Raw genomic sequence first — 18844 nt, forward strand, 5'->3', positions numbered from 1 at the left:
GGAAGAGGGCCGTGAAAAGCGAAAAAAAGTCCGAACGAGAATGGGTAATAATAAAAAAAAAAGATATTTAAAGAACCAGTTAAAAAACGAGACTGGTTTGAATCCATCGCCCATATAGATATAAAAGATCATTAGACATTGCTGCTGCCCAATTAGGTCAATGACATAAAACTTGGCAGCCGGCCATTCGTGGTCTGCCATTATCTTCCACGACTCTGAAGTTCGATCAACATAGCAATGCTACTGTGTGTCACAAATTTACCAGATCCATTAATAATGGAAGTTCTGCATGCAATTTCCATGAATAATACTTAATATCCATCCGAAATCTAACTACCCATTTGATGTTCACGTGGTTCACCATGCGCCGTCTGTTGAAAGGAGAAAGAAGCAGTTCACTTCTACTGCCCGAGTATTCTGCAGGGTTGCATTATTGTGCCTCTGATAGGATGATGATGATGTTGGAATATGGCCATGAGATTTGGGACACGTACTGTCACCTTCACGCTCCCTCCCGCAGATCCATGGCGGACTGCCCTTCACGGACATTCACAAACGGCCGGACAGAAGCAAACTCAGCAGTACAATTATCACTGACTGTTAGTCATCGGCCCCTTTCCAGTACCTTTTGCCTTGATGACAGTGACAGAATGCCATCTAAAAATTGAAATTTTGCCGGGAAATTTCTGTATCGGTATATATTGGAAAGTGTAATATATGTGCCTGTCCTTGCCGAGAAATAAATATAATGGCTTCACTCGATCTGATGTATCTTTTCCTGAGATAAAATCATGTGTTACTAGCCACATTTTGATGCATTTGTCATGTTTCTTACACAATAGAATGATTTTAACACTATTTGGCCTGAGTGGTGAGCAAGTTATTAGTTTGATTTTTGTAGATGTTACTTTTCTCAACTATAAATGATGAACTATAAATGATGACATGCACTCGGAGACAAGGGAAAAGAAAGAGAGCTTCAACCTTCCACTTGCAGTGAGATGCCTTCCTGCTCACCCAAACAAAATGATATAAACAGCTTGTTTTTCATCAGATTAATGTTAACCACAAGATATTTCGCTTGGATGATTTGGGCAGACTGGAGCTGTCGGTCCACCACTCTAATGCACTGAATGGATATCAACCAAGTATGTATATGTATTTATCAAATTACATTAACCATCTTTTTTCTTAATGGCTTTGGTGCGAAAAATAAGAAGCAGATAAAATTTGGAGGACACCATTCAATCATTCTATATGTATTATATATCGCAAACTGCACCGATCCAACCATGGTTACAATCTTTTGAACCTCTGGGGAGAAGCGGGTCCTCCCCTACTTGAGCAAAGAAAAGAAGCGTATCTGTCTCTCTTTCTTTAGTATGAAACATTTCAAGGTCAGCAGGGTCCACCTTTTAGTCATAGCTTTGCTGTACTCAAAGTTTTTGAAGAATTTTATTTCAGAAAATGTTTGATGGATGAGACTAAAGTTGCTCGTACATTTGACTCATGCATGAGCTAGCCATGATTTTTGTTAGAGAAATGTTATAATTAACCGTTGTTTTTCATTTTCCCTTCTTTTTGAAACACCAATTTGGCTAAACTATTAAGACCTTGATTCAATGACGAGAGCAAGAACGACGGCACGTAATTTTAACAGAATTTTAGTTTGAGATCAAAGTGTTTCTTGTTTAATGTTTATTTAGAAGAAACCACTTAGTGTAAAACCACCATGATCATACTCCTATGTGTTCAAGGTTTTAATATTACTGTGGGGTCAAGGTAGACCTACTGTATATTCTTCAACTCGAGCATTGCAGTTGCTGGTGTTTGCATTCAAGAGAAATAATACTTCAAAGCATGACAATGATCACAAGATTTGAATCTCGACCTTTTAAATACGAATCACCTTACTGTGTAGTGGCGCTGCGTTCTTTGAGGCAATTTGAGATCAAAATTAATCTTTTTGGTGTTGTCATTCATACATGGCCTTATGATTGCATAAGCTATATGTGCGATGGTGGATGTTTGATTCTACACGGCAGATTAATTTGCATATCAACAAACTTCGTATCTACAAAGAAAAACAGGACGGATAGTTTATGATCAGGAATCCATGAGCTTATAAATTTTTGGGACCAATGCGTTGAAGCCTTACAGCAGATCTAGTTCACATGAAAAAAAAAGGCAACTCAGTTCTTCTTCAAAATCCATGGAAGATGCAAAGTTTCATCTCTCTCTCTCTCTCTCTTTTGACAGTAAGGGCATAACATAGCTGGTGGTTGAATTGGAGGAGGGAAATCCCTGCAAGTAGTTTAGACTCGGGAGAGTTTCTTACCATTAAATAGCACATGAATCATTTAAACAACACTTCTAAAAGTACCAAAAAAAGAAAAATATAGAGACTTTGAATCTTTGTTGAAACCTATGAACTTAAAATCCAAGAATCTAAAATCCCAAAATCTCAGGTCACCTTGAATCTGAAATGCAAGATATGCAAGCACAACTTTAATCTATTCAATGTCCAACTTTGTAGACGGCTTCGAAAGGGTCAGACTCAGACTATTTTCCAGCTTTATCAGATTAAGAGTCGCAGACACTTTTCCCAAGCTATCAAACGCCCCTATATCCCACCATTTGTCTCAAACACTAGCTTGTCTGCTTCCTCTATTGGTGGTTAAACTTTAATAGGTTAAAAAAAGGTTCTTGGTACTTCGGAAATGAAACTATTAAAATTAGAAAGCATTAAAATATAATAAGTACATGTTAGGGGTAGAATATAAATACTGACACACATCTGCACGCATCATTGGCGACACATGATGAAAATCATACACCCATGTTACACACACTTAGAGATGTGATTTGGTCATGAGTGTGTGCTACTAGGGTTTTCTTTCTCTTTTTTTTTTCTTTTTTTGTCTCTTTCTTTATTTTTCTTATAATTATTTTTCTGTTTCTCATGCACAAATTTTTTATTCTAATATAGTTATTTTAATTATTTAAATTCCATTCTTAACACCTTTATAGTCCTAAATCCACAATTTGTAAAAAAGAAGAACGAAGCCCCCACCCCCTAGGAAAGCCTCCTAATAGACTAGAGTCCCTATGCATTCAGTTCCATGTCGCACTCTACCTCCATAAGGCACAAGCGAATAATTCTCATAGAATCGAACTTACAATGTACTGTTAATGCGCCACTAATCTGTCTGTCTAGCTAAGCTATGCCTCTCGGGGTTAAACCTCTAGATCATATATCACTCTAACATTCTTAAAACAATGTTTTGCAAAATGGCTACCCCATCGTTTGGACCATCATGCACTAATCTCTTCTTTAATTGTTAATGTGTAGTAGTCTCCTCTTAGTGGGCCTAGGCATCAGGCCCGGCTGCAGCCCATGATTGCGGCCCAGGCCTGGCACAATAAAAACTATATTTTTACTTACAATATAAAATAATATATAAACATAATTAATCATAATACATATATATCAACAAAAATAATATAAAAGACATTATCGAGCTGAATTGGGCCAACTTGAGCGGGCCCGACAACTTATTGGACTGTTATGGTGCTTAAGTCGGGCCTAAGTTGGGCCAGGTATTGGGTACCTGTTAGTTACACAGCCTGAAGCATAGACTAACGTATTAGACTAACAAGAGGAATTAACCTTCAACTAATAGCTTGTGTGAAAAGGAAACACTGTTGCAGACGCGTTTATGTAACTACAAAAGGAAAGGAACAATTAGTTTACACATGTTAAGTTCTGATCAAACAATACTCAGCACTCACCATTAAAATAATAAAAAACCAATTTAAAAATCTCAAACAAAGAGTCGCAGTTTTTCAATGGTATCCATCCTAGTAAAGAGAAACCGTGATTTTTTGTGCAGATTTTGAGCATTTTGATGAAATAGCCCTTACTTTATCCATAAAAGAATAATATTTATTTCTCTACAGCTTCGAGATTCAACATTTAAAACTTGTGGTTAAGGCCTTTTACATAAAGCCAACAATATGGACTTTTTGATGTAAATGCATTCTCTTTTTTATGCAAGTTAAATAAAATAAATTAATGATGCATCCTTTTCAGAATGACAAAATTTTAATATATATATATATATATATATATATTACAAGAACAACGTGATCTTTGCATTGATTCCTAGATCGTTAGATATGAAGACCATATTGATATTGTTAGTTCCAAGAAAAATGCTTGACAGAAGAATATTGATTTCTATTAATGAAAGCCAGCAGAAACACCTTTTGGCAATATGTGTAGATTTGTTTATCTTTTGTTAAATGTTACACTTGACAATTAGGACCCTTTTCTCCGCTAACAAAATTTCAATGATTTTTTTAAATAGATTTGAAATATCTTCAAAATAGTTTTTATGCCTATCTACATGGCAAATATATAAATGATTTTCTCATAAGATTTCTTTCAATTAGAGCTACTTAGCTGAAAGAATAACCCAAAAGTATATGCACGTTAGTAAGCACTTTAAAAATATAATATAACCTCCCTCCCTCTCTCTCTCTCTTCGCGGGTTGGGAAGGAGGCAAATATTGGGTGTGTCTCCGCTTCGATCCCGGTAGGGATTAAGCATTGAGAGTTAGAGCCGAGAGGTTTTTCCTCTCGTTCTCGTGATAAGGTTTGTTGGTTGTGTGCGTGTACACACACAGTAGGATTTCTTCAGCCAACCAACGGACCATAAACATGTAAGCTGATGTGTAGGGGTGAACAACTTGTCGAGCTACTCAAGAGCTGAACTTGTTAAAGCTCGGCTCGTGAACGAATTGAGTCATTTGCTTAACGAGTCGAGCTCAAGTTCATGAGTCGACTCATTCAAAACGAGTTGAGTTTGAGCTCAACACTTAATTGCAGAGTCGAGCTCGAGTTCAACGCATAACCATGAATATCAATTCTATTCAAATGAATTTGTCGAACCTTAATCGAGTCGAGCTCAAGCTGAACATTCTATTCAAACGAGCTTGTTGAGCCATAATCTAGTCGAGTTCAAGCTCAATGCGTAACGATGAATATCAATTCTATTCAAACGAGTTTGTCGAGCCTTAATTGAGTCAAACTCGAGCTCAACACGTAACTGCCGAATCGAGCTCGAGCTGCTTCCGTCGAGCTATTCTCGAGCTTGATTAGAGTTGAGCTCGAGGTTCCATTAATAGAGCTAAGCTTAAACTGACTGAACTCTGGCTCAACTCGGCTCGTGTTCACAACTACTGATGTGCGAGGACGGAACATCTGGATGACTTGAAAATCATAAATTCTATTTCTTATCCTAAGGAAAGCAAAATGCTACATTGATCAAGTGTTGACACTATCTTTCTTGTAAAATTTATTTACAAATTTGTCATGCAAGTAAATATGAGGCACCTTTTAAACGTCCATGACAAATGTATAGATTGATGACATGAAAGAATTAATTATATTATGTGCATAAAAAATGTTAATAGTGGAATCGTTTTATCAAAACTGCCATTGCTTCAACTTGAGAGAGAGAGAGAGAGAGAGAGAGAGAGGTCACACATCATAGGTCAAATACTAAAAGACTCCCCAAAGTTCAAACAGAAAGAGCTAGTTTTTGTGCATCCTATTCATGTGGATATGAACCCAAGATTTCTTGGGAGGAAGCATATATCAAATTTGGGTCTTAGTTTTAAATGTATAAACATGTTTTCTAAAGCATAAATGTTTTGCAGCGCTTACAAAAATACTGAATTTTTTGTTAGTGAAAAGTCCAAGATTTCTAGAAACAATTAGCTTGAATCAACGCATACTACATATGCTTAAAAATCTTTTCGCATGCGTTTATTTATGTCCTCAATCTAATCCCAATATGCTAATTCACTTATCACTATTTATTTTACTACAAAAAATGTATTCGTTCAATTTATTTTAATAAAAACTTATTTTTTTTCCAGTTTTTTTTTGGTGGGGGTGGGGGAGAAGGAGAGGAGTGTGGGGTGTTTGTGTTGGGGGAAGGAGGTACCCAAGAAGCAGAAGCTTTTCCAAAGCTCTACCTCCACGATTCAAGGTTTGCTTTGAGATTTAAGTACTACCATTTGCAACTCAAGGGAGTAGGAGTGAACAACTTCTCAGGAACGAGTTTGAGCCGAGTCACTTGCTTAATGAGTCGAGCTCGAGTTCATGAGTCGACTCGAGTCTTAATCGAGTTTGTCGAGCCTTAATCAAGTCGATATATTCAAACGAGTTTACGAGTTTGTGGAGCCTTAATCGAGTCGAGCTCGAGTTTAACATGTAACAATGAATATCAAATCTATTCAAACGAGTTTGTTGAACCTTAGTCAAGTCGAGCTTGAGCTTAACATGTAACGATGAATATCAATTTTATTCAAACGAGATTGTCGAGCCTTAATTGAGTCGAGTGCGAGCTCAAACTCAACACGTAACTGCCGAACCGAGCTCGAGTTGCTTCTATCGAGCTATTCTCGAACTCAAGCTTAGTGGAGCTTGAGGTTTTATTAGTCGAGCCGAGTTCGAGCTGACTGAACTCAGGTTCAACTCGGCTCGTGTACACCTTACAAGGGAGTAGCACACATGAAAATCGTACTGACAACACAGTGTTTACATGCCATCAACTTAACTAGCCATGCGCTGCAAAACCATGGTTAGATGGTGTATTCTTACAGCCGCAGATATTTATGTGTACACTGAAAATGCATGTCTTCCCAATTAACAAGCTGAGATCCCTCAATTCATGCATTTAGAACATGAAAACAAATACTTTTCCAATTCCTTGAAATTGATACGTTATACGGATTTCGTGATATCATGATACCTATAGCTAAGCAAGAATATATGATCTACAACTAGTTTTCTACTAAAAAATGGCATTGAAGTTACATAAGATAATGGATTGGTGCTTACAGAAAGAACAATGGATGAGTTAGAATTATCCAATAAAGTTGATAAAGACTAGTGCGTATGAGGATGCACTCAATAAAAAAGTACCGCTTCACCAAATAGCTATGTGCCACCACATTTAAAAAGAGTGCATATATGAGCTGAAATCTTCAGGCTTTACTGATGCTCTGGCCTTTCACATAAGCAGGCCACCAAATAGCTTCTTCTCAAGCATTCATATGTGCCACCACATTTAAAAACAGTATACATAAATTATATATATATATATATATATATATATATAGAGAGAGAGAGAGAGAGAAAGAGAGTCACCCACTTTGCTTATAGGGATCGTTCAATACATTATGATAGATGATTAAGAGAAAAATCAAGTATTAGCTCAAACATTATTCTCTTTGTTTTTTTTCTTATGTCATATATATATATATATATATATATATATATATATATATATATATATATATATATATATATATATATATATATATATATATAAAAGGTTGGGCTAAATAATCTTTAGAATTGATTCATAATAACACTTACAATAATGGTACCAACAAAAGCGAGCATACTGCATTGGCTTTCCGAAACAATAAAAGCAATTCCTGTTTTAGGAAAACTTTTCTTTGAAATTTAAGCAGCCAAATGGAAAATCACAAGTTTGAAATTTGAACTTGTTTGTTGTTCGTTTAAAACTGTCTCAAAGATTAAGATAGATCCATAAAAACCTATATATAAAATTCTATCAATCTAACATAAATTTTGGGGCAGAATGCCAAACGCCCTCCTTAAGACATATGAATGCCCCTATATGAAAATGGAATTTAAAATCCCTAGTTTTGTCAAATCTAAGATTTGGTTTGTTAGAACTTCCATTTATTTTTATTTCATGAATATGAAGTCGAAACCTCCCAACCTGTATCTATAAATTCTTAAAATTAAAACAAAACGAATAGTTTAAACTCATAATCTAAAAATCTAAATTTAGACAAAGTCATCAATTTTATAAGGTGGGGTCCCATGATAAGCTAAAATCCAGTCCTTCCCCTAACTTTCAAATATTATTTACTTAAAATATTATATTTACCTGGTTTTATCCAATTATAGTACTTTTTAAATTAAAAATCCTTTTCTAGTCAGAAACCGTGGCAACTTGGTCATTTGAGAAAAAAAGATGGGGAGATTTTACGTATACGGCCGGGTGGGGATGCACAATCCCCGATTTTGGCTCTCAGATTCCGAAAAAATCGCCACGGACTACGAGACGAGCGATGAGTTGGACGGCCGTACTCTTGAGGGGAGAGAGCACCAAATTCGAAGGGTCGCAGCGATTACTCGGTAAAGATCGGGGCAGTCAAAAGTACCGGCAGCTGGGCCACCAGATTTCTTTTTAGCAAAGTTTACATTTATACCCTCAAGAGAAAAAAGCAAACTTAGGTTGCAAGAACGACCCTGCGACAGGGTAAAGTTGACAATTTCCGTTATAGACCTGTCCTTCCCGTTCACAAGTTGCAGGTCTCCCTCACTTTTATACGACTTTCAATTTGAATCAGTAACGTATCGGTTTACCTACCGATACGGTTTGTCAGTTCTTGCATGTATCAGTCTTACCGTGTTATTTTTTTTATTTTTTGAATTTAAAATCTGATTTAAAGTAATAGTTCCATCGTGGCATTTAGTCCAATTACGAATTCAATTATTTGTTTTTACGTTTTCTATATTCTTTATTTATAGGACTCAAGTTAGGTACGCATTTGCAAGGATCAAGGTAATTTTGGCGTTACAACATTTCACATGTGACGGTAAAACATATGAAATGTTATGAATTAATTGATATATTTAGAAGTGCTAAAGTGACATTGAGCTTTTCTCATTATCCACCAATTACACAATACGATTTGGAGGAAGTGTTTCTGAATTAAGATATATATTTAAAGTGTCGATGTGATCATGCTTCAAGTGCAGACTTAATTTCCTTCCAAATGCATTTTTCAAAAAAAAAAAAAATTATGAAGTTTGACATCATCCAACTTAAGAAATGTTTTAGGTAATTTGCGTTAAAATCAGATATGTATAATCACAACATTTTCTATCTCTTTTCTTTTCCTCTCTCTCTCAACCTTTTACATGAAAAAAAAACCAGTCTACAATTTGTATACATACCACAAGCGTGCTATGGGCTGCCCAATAGTTAAACAGGTCTCAATTTTTTTTTCACATTATTTTCTTTTGGCTCTCTAGATCTCCCTCTAATCGGTCTTCATCTAAGTGACATGGATACGGCAAAATTGCCATCGTACTCGTGTCGACAGGCCGACATATAGACATGGATACGACAATACACGACACAACTTAAAAAGTATTATTTTTGAATTTTTTTGTATTAATTTTAAAGATTTACACATTATTTTTTCGTATTAATTATCCAAAATGAATTTTGCACATGTATTGCATTTTTTTCACTTTTTTTTATTAATTTTGCAGATTTTGTATAGAATTTTACACACAATATATTTAGTTACATATCTTTTGTTGTATCCTCGTATCCTCAATTTATGAAATTATCGTGCCCAAACCCTTCCCTACACCAGTATCCATGTAACTTAGGTCTCCTTTCTCTGTCCCCAGTGAATGGTGCCTGAGCTCTCTTTCTCTTCCTTTTAAAAATTTATATGTAAATTTAAAAATTTTAGTTTAATATATATAAAATTTTTTAAAAATTTCTATTTTGGCTTTGTTAAAATTTTGAAACTATAGTTTAATCACTGCGACAAAAAATTCTTGGCTCTGCCTTTACTTTTGATATGGTTTATTTAGATATTTTTTATTGTTTATTTGGACCTGTGAAGGCATGAACCCTCAATGTGGATCTCAAATCCATGCTATGTAGATTTGAAGTCGTGGCCCCGGCCTTAGAACCGTGGACCTGAGATCCGTTTTGATCTAAGATTATCATGGACCTGATCTCAAGTCCGTGGTAATCAAACGCAACCTGAGAGTTCCTGCCAGTGAGGACAATGTGCAGGAGAAAATTGTCCATGTCCATGAAACCTCCACTTCATGCAATCGCTCGAGGAGCTAGATAACTTCAAAACATTGTTAAGATATGTTTCATTAGATAAGTCTTGTCTAGAGGTACCATCAATAAGTAGGTCATCAAACAATCACATATTGATAATGCATCTTTACATGGTTTCACTTATGAAGAATTGTATTTTGGATCGTCCACTTGGACAACTTGTTCATGAAGATCCAAATTTCCCAACTTATGCATGCAACTAAGAAGATTCTTGTCCGGCTTAAAGCAGGCAACAAGTACATGATTTTTCACTGAGCTCATACTTGCTCAATATGAGGTTTGTTGGGGCCAAGATGTATCGATACATCTCTTTTTGTGTTTCAAAGAGTTCTCGTTACATGGGTAACATGTCTACATGATATCATCGTAAGTAGGTCTGCGCATCGGGCCGCTTATTTCTCTCCGGTAACTACCCGAGCTTGGACTGGGTTGGTCCGCTACACGGCGCGACTATTAATGGGGTCGGGCCGAGCCAGATCATAAGAAATAATTCAAAGAAATACATGTGATCACTCAGATGAAAAATCAAGGAAAGGAGTTTGCATAAAGGATTTTGAAGCCCTTCATTCATGGATTGGAGGGTTGTCACAGTTAATTCTTAGGAAAGCCACTACTGATTTCTTTGAAATGTTTCACATTTCATTGTTTCTATAGTTCATTTCAATCTGATTATACGCCTCTCTTTCTGTAGAATAGCTGCACGGTTGAGCACTTTCACGATCTTATGAACTAGTCTTCTCCTGTCATCTTTGCATTAGCATGTGTTCTAGATTCTAGCCATATCTAGAGGTTGCAACACCATTCAATACCTCAGCCTTCCCTGTTTGACACGTTTGTAAGACAACCAGAATAGGTAGGTGAAAATTTCAGTTTCTCCAACACATAATGGACACTTATAACCAGAGCACTTGATCAGCATCTCCACAACGAAAACAATTTTGATGGTTCTTATTTCTGCTCTTTCTGATGTCATTCCTGTTGCATACTGCCTAGAAGCTGTAACATTGAAATGACTAGTTGCCTTAGTGGCAGGTTTCTTCCTTTTATCCTTAGAACTAGGCAGTCTGTACAGCCTTTTCAGACTTTTATTTATTCCCTTGGATCCCTTGGTTATCGCTAGACTTGACCTGTCTTTCTCTGTAACAATTCATGCAGGTGCATTTTGATTCTATGCAAGGTGAGACGAGGTTACAGTCTTCCAGATTTCTGAAAGCCGACAGAGAGCAAAGGCAGCTCTCCCTGTGCGTGTGTGTGACAAAGAGCAGAGGAGGGAACAATGATTGAGGAAGACGTCACTCATTTCGGCTATGACCAATTATGAAGGAACTGCTTAACTCTACATGGTAACAACCCACGGTCATGGGACAACGATTGTGGAAAAATTGACTGTTCACTACTTGGCTTGCCATCTGGTTGGTGCAGAATGATCTAATTTTTCAAGAAAATAACTGGACCCTATGTGACCATCTTTCGGTATTATGTTGATGTATCAACGCCTTGTGGCGAGAGATGTTCTGATTCCTAGCAGTCAGGGTGTCTTCAGATCTTCTGTTTATGGCCTTTCGTTTCTGTTTATGAGCTCTGGTTCTAGATGATAGTCACTGTATGGTTGAGCTCTGTTTTCTTGTTCTAACTTCCTGTTAGGAGTATGTTTTACTAATGTTGAAATGAGGAACCCTCTCTCTCTCTCTCTCCCTCTCTCCCTCTCAGTCTCTCTCTCTCTCACTGAGATGAGATACATGGAGACAAGATCGCACAAAAAGGAATACGCAAATAAAGATGTTCCGAAGACATTTGACGACAAGTTGATGCATAAGAAACAACATTTCCGCCTTGCCTGGTTATAACCTGATATACATCAAACGAATGAATTCATATGGAAATAACGTTAGGGCAAATTCCGGAGCAAACAAAGATCTCCTGCTCTAGAGATTCTGCCAAATTAAATCGTACGCAGAATAAGCTTAGAAAGACATAACTGTCTTAACTTAAAAGCAGGGAAATATCCAATTTTCTAACTTAAAAAATTTAAGTGTTCTCTTAACAGTTGGATTGGCAGCCAGCGGTTTGGTCCTGAGCAATTGGATTGTCGACATTTGCTGGGATGTGTGCATGTTCACCTGCAGAATGGCTTGTATTGATAAAAAAATACTGCTTTTATTGATCCAATTAACAATAAAAAACCATTTGGTTAGGATGCTTTCCTAGCATTTCAAAAAAGTATAAATGGCCCATGAAGGGTTATAGGCAAACTGGTAAGTAACTCCATCCTGCTAAAACCCGAGACTTCTTGGTTATAATAGTTGCAAACTAACCAAAAAAGGCAGCTATCTTATGCAGCTCTTTTCAGGATTTGATGTACTCTTGACCGCAGCCGACAGTCTTTAGCATCCTACATTGTTGTACCCACATGCTTGTCCGCTCAAGCAGCAATGAAAACTGAGATTGGAGGTGTAAATGCCATCTGTTTCTACCATATCTACTAGAATAGTAGAATGAAAATTAAAATTGTTAAAACCGACAGCACCAAATCTACCAGGTATTCTCATGATACATGACAAGCCAAAGTGTAGTCCGGGATAAATGTGACACATTACGTGAAAGCATTGATCTGATGGAAGCAGTTCTAGGTAGAAAGAAGCTTCAAAGCAATGGATGTTGATGATGACACCAAAGGTTTAAGCAATTCTGTGCTAGTAGCAATATTGGCATATCCTTGTGGAGTGGGACTTCCAATATCCAAGGTGAAGGGCATATGCTGCTGCGAGAGAAAAATGAGTAGGCAGAGTATGCACCAAAACTTCCTTCTCAATATGCAAGGTCTCAGCTCAAGAAAAGCCTCAAGGAGAAGCAGTCTGTGAAAATGTAACTGCCCAAAATGTACAACTGAAAGTTGAGTTCAAGATGTGCTGCGTTTGTTGATGAAGGTGCCAACAGTTTTAAACCAGCGCATTAGACGCCGATGATCTTTGACATAGAGCCACGATTGGAGAAAAGAGAAGAGGCTCTCATTTACACCACGTTTCTCGATGTAGTTGTGAAACACATCACGTAAATTTTCATCTAAATCCCTGAAACGTGTAGCAATTTGATAGATGAGATTCAAAAGCAGTTGACAATTGACATCCCACAACAGGAAAAACACAATGGTTTAAACCAACGAGCAATTCAGTAAAAAAGAAAGGTTGAAATTTGCCTACTTTCCAAAATGGTAATAAAGTAATGTCACTGTTCGGTAAATGGTTAGCTAAGTGCCATAATCCCTTTCAATGAGATATGTGGTACACCTAGAATAAAAAAAAAGCTTGGGCATCAAGAAGGTTATTACATCTGTAAAGACAAAAATAACAGTCCTGATAGTATTGATACAAGAACCTGCTCGACCAAGTCACATTTGATTCTCCGTTTCCATGCCGGGAGCAGGAAGAGGATGGGTGCTTGATAAGTTGGGTAAGTCCTCAAAGAAGGCAATTTTTCAAGCAAATGCTAATGTAGGAATAAAAGAGAAGCCTACAACTACAAATTTTATTAAGAGAACAATCCTTTCACACACATAATGGATATCAAGCATCACATATTATGGATACACCATATTCTAAAGGCTTAAAATAATTTAAATAAAACAACCAAAAGATAAACTCCACCAAAGTATAACAACCAACCTCACTTGTCCAAACCGGAAGTTGGGCACAGGTTGTTTAAGACCCTAAAAAGAATAATTGAGACTAGTTGGTCTGTGTCGGTCCAAGTCAATTGATTATACACAAATAAATTCATACACTTACAGAGATATTTGTATGAAAATATATACAGAAAAATATTTATCTGTGCAAAGAATGAGCCTATACATTTATAGCTCAAAGATTACTCAGACGACCAACAATTAAAATGACTAATTGACTAGTCTGACCAACAAGCTGCCAGTTTGAAACACAAGTCACTCAATAGCTCACTCAACCGACTTGTCAGGCTAGTAGATATTTTGACAACCAACTATAAATTGCTTGATGTGAGACACGAGTTTCACTTAAAGTAACATAGATATATAAATGCACATTGATTTATTTGAAAATGCACAAGCAGATGGGTTCTACTCATTTGTAGCATCTCTACCTAGGGCTATAGGTAAGAAAAGTTAAACTTTGGCTTGTATTAAAATTTACAAAAACTAGATCCAGGCTCAGAAATATGTCTGGTTAAAATACACAAGTTTGTTGAAAGCTATGCCAGTTTGTTTAGGAGTCTCTCCTCTCTCTACTTAGGAGAAGCAGCCAGCCCAATAGGTAAGTTCTTTACCTTGAATGTATCTGACAGGTTCAAGCACCTGTCAATCCAATAAGCACACAGCCCAGCCCACCAAACTAATGTTCACAGGATTGGTAAAGCTTGGGCAGAAACTGGCATTTTTCTTTTTTAAAAAAATTATGGAGCCTATTTGGCCAAGGCCCAAGGCTACACTTGGATGGCAGTTTTAAAACGTTAAGAGCTGAGCATGCAGCTACACAAGAATGGACCAATCTGTGTGTGTATGCATGCGTATTTACTCATTACCTAAAATATTAGAACATAAATATTATCTCAAGTTTCTCATCTTAAATAACAATTTTAATCACTAAAACAAATGTTTCATATAATAAAAATAAGTTGAAATTGTAACTACATATAAAGGGAACATGGACTACTAGTCTCAAAGCATAATCAGGAGTCAAAGTCTATTTTAATTCATTAAACTGCATCATTTACAGTCAACATGATGTTACAGCAGCTATTAATTGATTTAGGTCTCAATTACAGTCAACCTAACAGTCATTAAGTGATGAGGTTTCCCAGAAGCATTGTCACAGAAAACACGTTTTTTTTTTTTAAAAAAAGTGCATATAACATGCAAAAAATAAGTCAGTTGTATAAAACGGCAATTAGACATGCTTTTTTTTTTAAAAAAGACACCATAAAAAAAAACGTGAAAAAAACACATATTACACGCGTTTTTTCATACTTTTTATTAATTTTTATTTTTTATAATTTCCAGGATTTATTAAATGTTTTAAATTTTTTAAAAATTTGAGATTTTTCCGAGATATTCAACTTTGCCATATTATACCCGAGAAATTCCTCGCCGTATAATATCTGCACACGATATATGTGACAATACCAAGAAGTTAATGAGAATGACAAATGGAGTTGCTAGGGTGGCTAAGCATATGGATAGATGTAAAGATGTTAACACTAGTTAGACTGTTAAAAGATGATCAGAATGAGAGCTTAGCTTGTTAGGGTGCTTAAAGCAGTGTTGTACGTATCGTACGATAGGGGGCCGTATCATACGAAACGTATCGGCGCGTTTCAAAAATGCGATACGACACACCACCTGTATCATACAGTTACGATACAGGCACCGTATCGTATGATGCAGCTACGATACATTACGATACGGTTACAATACATTATTATACAAGTACAATACGATAATTTTCCTGTTTTTTTATTATTTTTTGAGAATTTTTTTATATTTTTTCTGATTATTTTTTTTAAATACGATGCAGTTACAATACGTTACGATATTTTACGATACAACATATCTTAAAGCCAGACTGATACAGCTTACGATACGCTTTTTACAGCATTGGCTTAAAGTATGAAAGTCCATAGATCCTTTGATGTGTCTCCTATATCAAACAACTTTAAGTTAAAATAAAATTTTGGGATCTAATCAAGCTCTTTGACATCCCTAAACCTTAAAGATATATCATACATTTGCTTATCAGCGTGAGGATTCATTGATCATGAAATTGGTTCTTCACCTAAAGAGGACAATCCCATCAACCCATTCTATCTACCCATTTCCCAACTCTTCGATTTTATGTTTCCTCTTCCACCATCTTCATGTCTCCGTTTCTTTGAAGGCCCATCTACTGTTCCAATATGGAGCAGATTTGAATATGATTACTATATTGGTGATGTACAGAGCAAGTGCCCAGCTGACCTCAGCTTCTCTGAGCTGACATCCAGGAAAGAAAATTGCACAAATAGCAAGATTGTTGGAAAGGACCACAGAACTGTCTTCTTGATTCACTGAAAAAGGTGGTGGAACAGAAAATGAGAAAAGAGTGCTATATGAGGTTAGACATGAATATTTGAGGTGCACGCCAAACTGTTCAGATTTGAGTAACATGCTTGATGTTTGCCTTGTCTTGTTTTTCATTACAATTACAAATGTAATATTTCTTTCGGATAAAAGATATTTGGTTATTTTCCTTGTTGAGCAGTTGATGGAAGTCATTACTGACATATCAGTTATCGAACAGATACACCACCAAAAGCTTTCAACAGGGGAGTTCTATGCACTACTGAATTGCAATACATTTGGATAAGAAGAGTATTGGTGGTATAAAGAAGCTATCCCCAGTAGGGGTCCATACTCCATAGCTGTTTCACATTGATATAGCAGCAGACACAACGATCTAACCATTTTTATGAAGTATAAAGCTTAAAGTATGAATGCATAGAGGAGCGTGGAACGGCAGTTAAAATGGAGTATTTCACATGAAATAGGCTTCATATTTATGGAGCATAAGATTAAGGGTACAATGGTGTCTACAGTTTCCAAACATCAGAAGCCACATTTATATGTGGTAAATTTGAATACTTCTTAAAAGCTCATCTTTCATTTTGGGATTAACGGAACGTTCTCACCAGTAGCTTAAGCGGAGCTCCATACAAGCTGGTGTGGGCAGTTGCCCACGCCAGCAACGAAATTTTTATTTATTTTTACATAGATTTCTTACAATTATTTACTTACTTATATATGTTGTGCCCCTTCAAAAATAAAATTTCTATAAGAGTGCCCCATAGCCAAAAAATTCTCCCTCCGCCACTTCACACCATTTCACATTTTCCCATTTCGCCAAACTGAAATTATTACTACGAGCAATTCTTACGTGGAATACTATATAGCAGCAATTTATATTTTCGTTTTCCCTCCACATACTCTAATTTCCAAGCTGGCTATCGTCTTGTTGACACAAGAAAACCTCATTGATAGTTCAGATCTCAACAACATAAGAAACTAAACAAACAGAACATGGATGAAAGGAAACGTACTGGAAACTTGGTCCTTGATAACATGAAGGTATACAAACAGCCTGTGCAGTCGGCACCTTCTCCTTCTTCCTGATTGACACAGCCTGAATACCCATTGCATCCGGATAGAGGCTACAGAGAAAATGCAACACTTCGTCGTTCCCAGGTTTTTCGATATCCACGTGCAAGAACAATTGGCTTATATCATCCCCACCGGCTTCCTCCTGTGCATCTTCAGGGACTAAGTTGGCCAAACGCATAACAGAGATACGAATCTCTTCCTGCTCATATGTCCTCCTTAAAACAGGCCCATCATTATCCAATGCACCTTTCACTATAGTGTATGGAGTAGGGGGGTTAATTTTCTGCAATTCAAAAAACCAAAGAGCCAAGATCAAAATTCCATTTCTTCCTTCCAGAGACAGACATGGTTTGCAGATTCAGCAACACCAACTAAAGATATCGTCCTAAAGAGCAGTTGGGCAGTCGAAATTCCTGATTTTTGGAACTCAAATACTAGCTAGTCATCACTAAGTAAATTAAATGCACAGCAAAAACCATAAAGCTGAAAGGAATCACCCCCCAACAATAATAGAAACATATCAACCCATCAATGAATTCAGCAAACAGTTAGATGTTTGTACTAATTATTATAAATGGTAGCAAAGCGACGAAAAAATAGGAAAGAAAATGTAAAGAAAACCCCTTTCTTCTGGCTTACCGGAGGAGGACTCATCTTGGACACTTCGAAGTAGTGGTCCTTGAGGGATCGCAGAACGAGAGAATCCACGGCGGAGGAAGAGGCGGCGGTGGATAGTCCCCTCCTTGCTAACGCCCACTGACAGGCTACGATCCTCTTCAACATCTCTCTCTCTCTCGCTCTGTGTCTCTGTGGGAAACGGTTTGGCCTTGGGCAATCGAGCGAGGGAGGGAAACCACATTCAGGGGCATTTCTGTCTGCTGTGGAAAAGCGAAGACGGCCAATCGGGTCTATCAAACGGGCCTCGTGTCTACAGACTCGCGCCAGATACCGATTCGAATCCCAAGAAGTAAAAAGCGGTTCGCAAATCGAATGGAGAAACGGACCGTTTGGTGAATCGGCTGATTCGTCGACTCAACTGAATATGTTTCGAATTCTCAATGAATAATATAAAAACCCTTTTTGATATATAAAAATTAATAAAAAAAGAAAAACATTAAAGCGTTCAAACGATGATTAAAAAATGACATGTGAAACTACGAAAGAGAGGAGAAGTATTTCATTCAACAGAGAAAAAACTCTCATTCAATTCAATCCCTTGACTGACACGGTATAAGGTGTGCTTTGGTGTCTTTAATGCCGGACTTCAACTTACATATATCGGTGACTATTGTTTTTAGTGATTATTTTTTTTAATATTATGAGTTAACACCCTAAGATTCAAAAAGGATAACTAACACCAATCCCCTCAAAAACGAACAGTTGGTTTCCATGAGAGTGGTTGTTATGTAGAGACCAGTAATGGCAATGTAGAAGAGTCTTCTAATAGGAAAGTGACTGGTGGATCGAAAAAATTCATGACTTAAGAGAACACACTGAGACGCAACTGGGTTTAGTGAGGAAGACTCGCATGGCTAGGCCCAACACCCAAGTCCATTTTCCATTTCTCGTGTGCATGTATCTATGCATGCTTAACGCATTCTGACTTGATGAGTAGAAGGATCCCACGACCACAAACTATGACTGGGATTTCTCTCGTATACAACATAAGATCAAAATAATTAGTCACATCTTC

The 18844-nt window shown here is 36.9% G+C and overlaps 1 protein-coding gene across 1 annotated transcript; it reads right to left on the reverse strand.

The window, feature by feature from the left end:
• Positions 1-12440: 12440 nt before the first annotated feature.
• On the reverse strand, positions 12441-18025 carry LOC116254672 (uncharacterized protein At2g39795, mitochondrial). Its single transcript, XM_031630209.2, has 3 exons — positions 17791-18025; positions 17091-17434; positions 12441-13060 (listed from the first exon to the last, which is right to left on the reverse strand). The coding sequence occupies exons 1-3, from the start codon at positions 17932-17934 to the stop codon at positions 12889-12891; spliced, it is 660 nt and encodes a 219-aa protein (XP_031486069.1). The 5' UTR covers positions 17935-18025; the 3' UTR covers positions 12441-12888.
• Positions 18026-18844: the final 819 nt, after the last annotated feature.

The sequence above is a fragment of the Nymphaea colorata genome, chromosome 5 (assembly GCF_008831285.2).
Source record: "Nymphaea colorata isolate Beijing-Zhang1983 chromosome 5, ASM883128v2, whole genome shotgun sequence".
In the NCBI taxonomy this organism is placed as follows: domain Eukaryota; kingdom Viridiplantae; phylum Streptophyta; class Magnoliopsida; order Nymphaeales; family Nymphaeaceae; genus Nymphaea; species Nymphaea colorata.